At 46.6% G+C, this 10418-nt stretch overlaps 1 protein-coding gene across 1 annotated transcript in view; it reads right to left on the reverse strand.

Moving 5' to 3' along the window:
* Positions 1-6857, reverse strand: part of GRID1 (glutamate ionotropic receptor delta type subunit 1) — a 534516-nt gene extending 527659 nt beyond the window's left edge. The window contains exon 1 of the mRNA XM_042960192.1: positions 6456-6857. Coding sequence (XP_042816126.1) covers positions 6456-6816 — 361 coding nt within the window. The 5' untranslated portion in view covers positions 6817-6857. The remainder of the gene's footprint in view (positions 1-6455) is intronic.
* Positions 6858-10418: the final 3561 nt, after the last annotated feature.

A 10418-nucleotide genomic window follows, 5' to 3' on the forward strand; every position in this document is an offset into this window, starting at 1 on the left:
ATGATCTGTCTCTTCTTCACTGCTTCCAGGCCTTCCAGTGTGCTCTTCCCTCTTCCTGGGACACTCTTCCTACTCTCCTCCCTTTTGCTCCCAAGCCCTTTGTTTACCCAACTCCTAATAGTCCTTAAGTCGTTGCTTACATGTCACCTCCTGCAGGAAGCTCTCCTTAACCACCTTGCCACAGGCTGCTCAATCACCACCAAGAACAAGATTGGCCCTGGGCCATGGCCGAGTCATGGAGGAATGTCAGGCCACGGCTTCAGGGAAAGAGGCAGTCTAGCATCAGGAGCCACATGTGTCTTATGCTGGGACCTAACTGTAGGTACCCAGCCAGGAGGGCAACATCTGTCCTCAGTGCAGAGAGTGAGTTTTTGGAAGGAGAATATGACATTTGGGCAGGGAAGGACTCCTTAAATGAGAAGAAAAAGAGCTAACTGTATAAAAGGTGAATAAATCTAACAACAATATAATATAGAACTTCTGTGCATTGAGACAACTAACAGACAGAAGTTATCTCCCATACTTAAAAAAGAAAAGTCTCAATGTTTTGAAATGGGCAAAAATTTTAAATGGTAAACAGGCATTTCATAGAAAGCAAACATAGTTCATAAAGATAGGAAAAAATGCTCAATTTCATCTGTTATCAAGAAAATGTAAATTTAAATCATACTAAGATAACATGTCACATGAAAATCTTAAAAGTAAAAAGAATACCAGGTGTCGGTGAGGTTGGGGAGCTTTGAGAATTCTGGAACGTTGCAGACAGCAGTGTAAACAGGTAGAGATGCTTTGCAAAACAATGTGAAATAACCTAATAAATTGAAACACGCCTGGATAAAATACTCCAGCAATTCTGCTCCTCAGGATGGACTTTCAAAAAACTCTTTCACAAACTAGTGCAGCCACTCCAGAAAACAGTATGGAGGTTCCTCAAAAAGCTAAAAATGGAACTACCCTACGATGCTATAATCACACTACTGTGTATTTACCCAAAGAATACAAAAACACTAATTCAGAGGGATACAAGCACCCCAATGTTAAAGCAGCATTAATTACAATAGCCTAGATATGGAAGCAGCCCAAGTGTCCACTGACTGATAAACAGATAAAGAAAATCTGCTATATTATACAATGGAATACTACTCAGCCATAAAAAAGAATGAAATCTTGCCATTTGCAATGACATAGAAGGAGTTACAGAGTATTATGCTAAGTGAAACAAGTAAGTCAGAGAAAGACAAATACCACACGATTTCACTCTTATGTGGAATTTGAGAAACAAAACAAATGAGCAAACGGAGGAAAAAAGAGAGAGACAAACCAAGAAATAGACTCTTAACTGTACAGAATGAACTGATGGGTTATCAGAGGGGAGGTGGGTAGACAGATGGGTTAAATAGGTGATGGGGATTAAGGAGTGCATTTGTTGTGATGAGCACTGGCTGATTAAAATAAAAACTTTAAAAAAAAAGAAATATTGAGAATATTTAAAACTTTAAACTTTAATAAATTAAAATGTGAATAAGTAAAAAAAAAAACCTCTTGCACAAACATCAAAAGAAAAGTACAAGAATGTTCTAATTAGCATTATATGCAATAGCAAAAACCTGGAAATAACTCAAATGCCCATAACAATAAAATGGATAATAAATCAGATGATACTATGCAACCATAGAAAATGATTGAATACACCTGAATTGGATGAATGGCTCTCAAAAATCTAATTTTGAGTGAAAAAGGCAGTCACAAAAGTGCATAGAAGTGCTATTCCATATATTTAAAGTTCACAAACAGGCCAAACCTAAGCAATATGTATTTCAGGATCCATACCTGTATGATAAACTATCAAGAAAAGCAGGGAACTGGCTAGCACACTATCAGGTTAGTGGTTATGTCCCCTCAGTAAAGGAGGACATGATAGGAAAGGGACGCACATGGTTCCTTTACATTTTTTAAACTGGTATGGATTCATGGGAGTTTATTTATTATCATTCTTGTAACTTGGCATATACATTGTTACCATGTGTGACTTTTAGTTGTTTTTAATAATTTAAAAACTAGCACAAGGGGTGCCTGGGTGGCTCAGTCGGTTGAGTGTCTGACTCTTGATTTCAGTTCAGTTCATGGTATCGTAGTCTGTGAGATCGAGCCCCGTGTTGGGCTCTGAGCTGACAGCACAGAACCTGCTTGAGATTCTCTCTTTCCTCTCTCTTTCTCTGCCCCTTCCCGGATCATACTTGCACGTGCTCGCTCTCTCTCCCTCTCTCTCTCTCAAAATAAATAAATAACCTTTATGTATGTACATAAATACATAAATACATAAGAGCACAAATAGACAGTGGGCACTCACGCAGATCCTGACCCACCCCCAGCCTGCAGGCTGGTCCAGGGGCCAAGAGCAAGCTGCTGCACACTGGAGACACTATAGAGAAAAGAGCTCTGGTGTCCCGACTTCACATCCCAGCCCTGTGTAGCTTTAGCCAACTTCCTCTGTTTCTTTATCTGTGAAGAGTTCTTAGCAAAATCATCGTCCGTGGTGGGGACACGGTGAATATTTGTTGAATGAATGAGTCAAGACATCCAAGATTCCATCGTAACTACCACCCTCATCCAAATGTATTCCTGAGGGGGAAATAGTGGCTACAGCTTCTAACACCCACCTCCCCACACACAAATGAATATCCCAGAATTTGAAGTGGCACATCAGAAAGTTCTCTGTTCTGTTCGATCCAAACTTTTGGTATTTTAATGTTACAGATTTTCTCTCCCAAATGTCAGCTTCTCTTCTATTTTTCCTTTCACTGTCACAACAAGCATACAAGTATTTTCAATGGAATTTTACCAAATGGCACATCTTACATTTTGTAAACTATATACATGCACACTCCTCTTCTCGCCCCTCTGCCAAGTTCTGTCTCAGGGCCCAGTGATTTTGCTTCTTTGACCCTCATCTCCTGATTCAAATGCCCAGTCCTAAGGTTCCACCCAGAGCAGATTATTCCTGGGCTTAAAGGGAGGCCAGGGGGCAAATGAGGAAGCATCAGGCCTCCTTAAGCAACAGGGGGAGCTTCTGTGTGACATTCACTAAAGCCCTGAGCACACCAGCCTAGGAATGCCAAGTCCATTCCAAATCACTCTTCCTTCCTTCTTGGCATCAACTTGCCCGGCTGGGGACAGGAAAAGGAAGCTGGAGCCTAGCAAACCCCAGATTACAGAAATAGGATGGTGTCTTGGCTAAGGGCGTGGGCATTAAAGTCAAAAATAACCTCTCTGGGCGTCATGTTCTTTATCTGTAAAACACAACAATAATCCCACCTCAGAGAGTTATTGAATGGCATAAATATATATATATGCAATATACATTTAATATACATAAAGATACTTGCAGATCAGCATTTAAAAAAAAAGTTGCCATATCCCCAAACCACTTCTGTTTGACTTTGGAAGGAATAAAACAGTCTTTACACTCAATTTGCTTTTTAATTGGGCTCATCTGCAGCTAGTGCTGCAGTGGTGGGGTGGAGGAGGGGACCTAAAGAGCTCTGGAGGCACCATTTGTCTTGGGCATATCAGCAGTGTAAGCCCACCTACTACTCTCAGACAGGCCAATGCCAGCCATGCTGAGAAAGCACTCACAACCCGCACTCATGAGCTGGAGATACCGCATCAAACAGCACATGGGTTGGAAAACAGGCCAGAGACTAGACTGTTGCATGAGCAGCACAGCCAGGACAAGCAGTGGAAGTCAAAGTGGTTACAGTTTACAGAGAATATTTTGGAGCAGAAACCTGGCCTCAGAAGCTGTCAAGTCAGCGGACCGACGTCCAGGGCCCACAAAGGTAGGAGGTGTTGCACAGAATCCAGTGAAAGAGCTTTGGTCTCCAGAAAGCCTAAAGCCAAACAGATCAGCACCCAGGACAGCGACAATCAAATGTATGGCAGCACTGAGACATCGCATTCACCCCCACCATCCAGATCAGAATCAGCAAACATAGCAGGTTGCCGCCAGTCCCTCCCCTGCACCATGCAAACCTCATGGAGGAGTCATGGCATTTTCTATGGCTGAGCCCACATACAGCCTCAGAATCCTTCTGAATCCTTCCCAATACAGCTTTCAAGGCTCAACCAGTTGCTGGTCTATTAGAGGAAAGCTATTGGTTTACCCTGTCTTCATGGAATCACTGACAAAGGCCAGTCTGGTTGAAAACTAACTTCAAACCTCACCAAAGGTAGCAAAAGTATCCAAGTCAGAAAAAGAGGCACATCTTTAGGCTTGATTGGAGGTGTTGGGTAGGAGGGGAGAGATGAGGGGCAGGGAGGTGTGTTTGCAGAATGAAACACCCTAGCCCACCTCCCCCACCTCAGAGGTCAGACTACCCGGTGCCTTGTCTTTCTTCCCATTTTTTCCTTTGTCTTCTGTGAAAATTGCTTGAAATATCCATGTCCTCATAAATTAGATGCTTCGTTCACACACTGATAATTTCTTGGGGCCAACTCTGTGCCAGGCATGGTACTAAGCAGCAGGGACACAGTAGTGAATAGCACCTGGCCTGCTCCCCCGGAGCTTACAGCCTGGTGTGAGAGTCAGTGTCCATCAACAATTAACCCTCATTAGTTTTTCAGGACAAGCTAATAGCAGGCCAAGAGAGTGAGATGTGTACCTCACACATGTAACCAAGGAGCCAGCTCCATAGGAAAGAGAGGAGCCTTCAGACAGGTAGGGATCAGGGCCCCTTTCCTTGGAAGTTCCCACCTCCCAGGCCTTGGGGAAAACCAAGGCTTGAAAAGTTCCTGTAGGCTACAGCACAAAGGGAACAAAGATGTTGGAATAAGGGGGGCTAGGGGGCTTACAGACCCTACCCCACAGCATCCTCCAGCCCTGGCGGTGTCCACACCTCCCAACAGCCCAGCCTCAGAGCAAACTGGATGCCTGGGTTGAAACATCAGTATGAAGCATTCTCAGGGAAGGCTGAGCCTCTGAGAGACACCCTGTAGGCTCCGGGGGGCTATGCCATGACCTCCAATGCCCCCCCACCACCACCACCCAGGGCCAGAGATTGAATGCAGGTGGGAGGGAGAGGTCAGGCCTTGGACATAGTCTAGTTCAAGTGCTTGAAGCCTTGAGTCACCCTTGTCTCCATCACCACCTCATTTCACTTCAGCACAGTGACTGTTTGCTCTTCTAATTCCTCCTGGAAGACTCTAAACAGCATATTTGCTCAAGAGCTGGGGACAACATTCCAGTCTTAGAGAAGCAGAGTATTTAGGCAAATGCAAACATATGCTCGTTTCTCTTCTTAGTTACATTCTTGGCAAAGGAATTATTTCACCAAGAGACAAATCAGGACTTTCGAGGGCCCATTCATTCCAACCTGGCCCCAGCGATGGGACTGCTGACCCTTACCAGTCCCCAGACCCTTTAAAGACATGTAATGTGAGTGGCAGCAGCTATAAAAGGGTGGCACAGGGATCCCTGTGAGGGAACTACTCTATGTCCTGACCCTAGTGGTCACCTAGTGGTGATAAAATTGCACAGAAGTGAATACAGACACCCAAGTGCCTATAAACTGGAGAAGAATGAAAAAGGTCTCTGGATTGCATCAATGTCAAATGCTGCTTATGATATGATATGAGTTATGCAACGTGTTGCCCATGGGGAACCTGGGTGAAGGGTGCAAGGGATCTCTCTGTATTATTTCTCATAATTGCATGTGAATCTCAGTTATCTCAAAAGTAAGTCTTTTTTAAAAAAACACATAATGCGGAAACCGTTTCATCTTGGGAGTAGGACTGGCCTGTTTTCACAGAGCAGCCATAAGAAAACCTAAAACTATTTCTCCAAAGCCCATTTTTGTGCATTTTTAACAAAGTATGATTTTTTTTTCACATGGGAGGTCTTCAAAAAAGCCACATTCAGCGACATCCACATGACCTTACCTGGCCCCATGACCCTTAGGGTGCCCCTCCCCTGACCTATGCCCCAGCCTGTGACTCTGAAACTCAGGGCAGACCATGGTAAAGGGAGGCAAGGGGCTGGGAGGGCCAGGTGACTGTCCAGTGTGAAGGACAGTCTTTGAAGAGGAGTCTTCTGGGAGGACCGTGCTGGCTGGCCTCCGCCTCTACCTATATGCAGCCCTTCGGATCCCTGCCAGCAGTTTATTAATATTTTATTGAAAACTCTAAGATGATTCAAACTTCAGCTGTCATGATAAGGTGTCGTTGCTAGGCAACATTCGTGCTTGTCTACAGATCTGTTTTTGCAGCTCTTCCCCCACTGGCAAAGCTCAAGGTTAGGCCCTAGCACCCCAAGACCCATACCGCTCAGATCCCCAACCACCATGTGCACCCAGCCCACTCTGAAGCACTCAGCCACCAGCCAATGGCCTGGCTCACGGGTCTCCCAATGCCCAACGTGCCTCCCAGGAGCCACAGAGTAACCCCTGCCCCCAACTCACCATACTCGCTGTCGTAGAACATGACAAACTTCTGCCAGCGCAGCTCTGTCACCAGCCTGAGCATGACGTCATTGAGGCGCACGGGCGGTCTGGAGGCCAGCGTGTAGGCCTCACCATCAGGGCTGGGGTTCAGGTGGCAGGCAGTGCGCGGAGACCCCCCTGGGTTGCGCTGGACAAAGAGGTGTGGGATATGCATCGCATCTGTGAGTGACTGCAGGGCGTTGGCAGACGCACAGCCAGTGGACGTGACCAAGGCCAAAATCCCCTGGGTCATGAGGTCACAGGCTAGAAAGAGAGGGAAGAGAGAGGGAGGGGTCAGCACGGGGACAATGCTGCACTGGCTTCGATCCACATGGCCCATGCCTAGCAGCTCATGCCCGAGGCCCCAAGAAATGCTGCCTGCCTCCAGAGACAGAACTACCCCGGGCCAGGCCAGGAGCTCTCACATGCAGAGTCTCACTGATGCTTTCAGGGATCCTGCCACCCAGATGTTCTTACACCCATTCAGCAGATGAGGAAATGGAGGCTGGGTGAGGCAAAATCATTTGCTCAAAGGCTACTCAAAGAGGGACGGTAGGACGAGAATCCAATGCACATCTGCTTGAAACACCCATCAGGGTTGCTAAATTAGCCATCCTGTTTCCCACCTGGGATATGAGCCTTTTAAGAGCCAAGAACTCATTTTGTGGATCTGTGTGTCTCCAAGGCCAAGACATAAGCCGTGAATATACTGTGTGCGCTATGATTGTTGGCTAGACTGAACTGATTGAGGCTGAAGGGAATAGATTACATCAGAAAGTCAGAGAGACACTTACCCCAGAGGACTCAGGTTTCAGGCAAAAAAAAAAAAAAAAAAAAAAGACAGCACTCCTAGGTCTTCTGGCCAAGTCCACTTAATTTATATCATAAAATACTGGGTCAAACCCCAGATGAAGCAGTCAGTTCCAGAAGCCCAAGATTATTCAAAAGCCAGTTGATAATAACAAAGGAAGATGCACGGCAACTAGGTGGAGGAGGAGAGGGAGGGAGGGAGCCGCCAGCAGCCTGTTCTTGGGCTGAGGCCCTCGCAGCGCATCTTTGGAAGTCATCCAGTATTCGTGAGGGGTGCCCCTTTTAGCCACAGACTTACGTCTTTGGGGGACATCAGACCAATTAATAGAAACATGCACCGCCCAACACTGCAACCCACTGCTCTGGTTTTGAAGCAAACATTTATTAATAATGCTTATGTGATGGAGGGATGTGGGAGAGCAGATGCAGCTTCAAAACACAGCCTGGGAATGTCAGCAGGCCATCTGCCGCAGACGGCAGACTTTTGAGCAACTTTGACAATGCGGTTCTTTCGGTTGAGAGCCTTTGGGTTTATGTAAACGTCTCAGACCAGGCTGAGAGGAGACCAGGAGCAGAGGAAACAACCCCAAGGAGAAGGGAGTGGGGGCCTGGGAAGGTGAAGGAGGAGGGAGGCCCTCCACACCTCCAAACCCCAAAGGCCGGCTGCTCCCCACGCAAGGGCGCTCACTGGGCACATTCATGAGCACCAGCAGGACGGTGACTCAAATGCCCACAGTGCTCCCTGCTGGACCCTCAACCCGAACACACAATGCAGGGGCAGGGGCAGGGGTGGTGAAATGAGATCCTCTGATGTCTCTTGGGAGTCACACAGCCATCCAAATGCTCTGACCAACTCCCATGCAAGCTTCACATGGCAGTTCTCTCCCAAACAAAAATCCAATTGCGTCATGCTCCTGTTTAAGGCCTTCAGTGGCTCCCAAGAGCTTTGGGGACAGAGTCTTGTAGGCTTCCCAATGCCTGTAGCTTCCTGCTCTTCACATGCCCCTGCCCACTATGCCCAGGCCAACCAGCCCCGTTTGAGCCCCTGGAACCCTCCACATTTTCTGTTCCCTCTTGCAACTTTCAACTTGAGTGAATACTCAAGACTCAGACTCTATATCCCCAGACTGGCCAGCACCCCCCTGTCTTGAGCTCCCCCTACACCCACACTTTCCCTATCAGGGCATGATGCATGGCTTGTGTAATTCTCTGTCTCTCCTAGGACCACACACTCCAGGGAGCCATGTGATGTGCCTGTTCTGTTCATCATCCTTCCCTAGACACACACCGTGTCCAGCACATGGCAGTCGGCAAAGACTGGTGCAAGAATGCAGCAAGCCTGGACATTTTCATGCCCTCTGGTCAATAATTCCACTTTAGGCACCTATCAAAATTATGGGAGTGGCTCTGGATCCCAAAACATTCATAGGATACTTATCCATGCTGTTGAAATATTGCTCACAATCTAAAAGATGCAGATAGGTGACTGGTTATGAAAAACACTCCATTTGTTGAAAGCATATGTAGCCTTTAAAATTATTGATGAAGATACTAAGGTAACATGGGAAAGTGCTTGTCATAAAAAAGTTATGTGAAAATAATACAAAACTGTATGTCTTTTATTACATCGATGAAATAAAACTCAACACGCATGAAAGACAAGGAGAAAATATTGCAAAATGCTAAAAGTGCATTTTACAAGAGGCCTGAACTGATTTTCCTTCTTTTCCATATTTTGCCAAAATTTCAAGTCATGAACAGATAATTCTTTTAGAAAAGAAAAATAATCTTCCAATAATGGGTGAGTTGTGAAGCTATATAGGAGGAGGGACTATTTTCTGAGAATTTTCCCTGTGCCAAATACTGTTGAGTACGTGTGTGTGCGTGTGTGTGTGTGTGTGTGTGTGTGTGTGTGTGTGTGTTGAGTACTTTATGTATGTGTCATTGTGTCCATTTTCCAGATAACAAGTTGTGAGGCCACACAACCAATAAGAGACAGGGCTGAACTGAAATGCCATCCAATCTAGAAAACACTTCTGAGAGGCAGCTAAGTGACAACAGCAGGGCACGAAATTATACACACCCCAGAACTGTAACTAGATAAAAAGCTTGCTTATGGAAAAGGCAGGAGAAAACACCAAAAGGCAAGAAAAGAACAAGGTGTGGTGATGCTGAATGGATTTCTCTTTATTCTCTGGTACATACTTTCTTCAATGCCAATACACTGAATTTTTAACTCTAAGAAGTAATCATACAAAATAAACTGGACATCACAAGGATGGAAAGCTGTCCAGACACCCAGCCCAGGACACCCACAAGAGTGCTCCTGGCTGCCATCACTCACTCCCGGCCCTCCACTTCCCACCCCATCCAACTCCCTCCCAGGTCATCACCTGACTTCTGATGGCAAACCCTGTGCCCATTCCATATACACCAGTTCTGAAGTCATTGAACCTCTCTGAACCTCAGTTTCCCCATCTGGGCAGACATCCCACCATCACTGCAGACTGCTTCCTTCCCCTCTGTGTGTTTCATACATATACTCAGCGCCCCCTACTGTGTGCAAACCCCTGCAATGGGCACTGGGGGAGCACAGGGCACCAGCCCCAATTCTGAGAAGCTTGGATCCACCAAGAAGACAGACCCCATGATTCAGCCTGTGGGGAAGGAGAGATGAAGCTCCTTGGGACCCAGAGAAGGGTGACCTCAGGGTCACAGAGAAAGAGGATTTAAACCAGCTGAGATGAAGGAAAACAGCATGACAGAGGGATGCAGCATGACAAAGACACAGGGGCCAGGCAGCAAGAACATGCTCAGGGAACAATTGCCTGACTGGTCACTTTGCCCCAGTCCTGCTGGTAGCCAGGGACACCAACTTCTTGGCTGGGCCTGGGCTCACCAGGGCAGCAGAAGAAGCCCTAGAATCTCACTAACCAAGGTTCTGGTTTGGGCTCCTCCGGTCACATGGGGTGAGAGCTCCAGTGATCCCGTCTGTCCTATGACGTGGCCAGTGCTGTGCCTGGCATGTCCTACCCTGAGAGTCCCGGGTCTGGAGAAGCCTGGATCAGCAGGATGCTGGCATTTCAGGGAACACTGGCAGGACTGTGATTGTGAGACTGTCCCGGAATGCTG

Source organism: Panthera tigris, chromosome D2, assembly GCF_018350195.1.
Source record: "Panthera tigris isolate Pti1 chromosome D2, P.tigris_Pti1_mat1.1, whole genome shotgun sequence".
Classification (NCBI taxonomy): domain Eukaryota; kingdom Metazoa; phylum Chordata; class Mammalia; order Carnivora; family Felidae; genus Panthera; species Panthera tigris.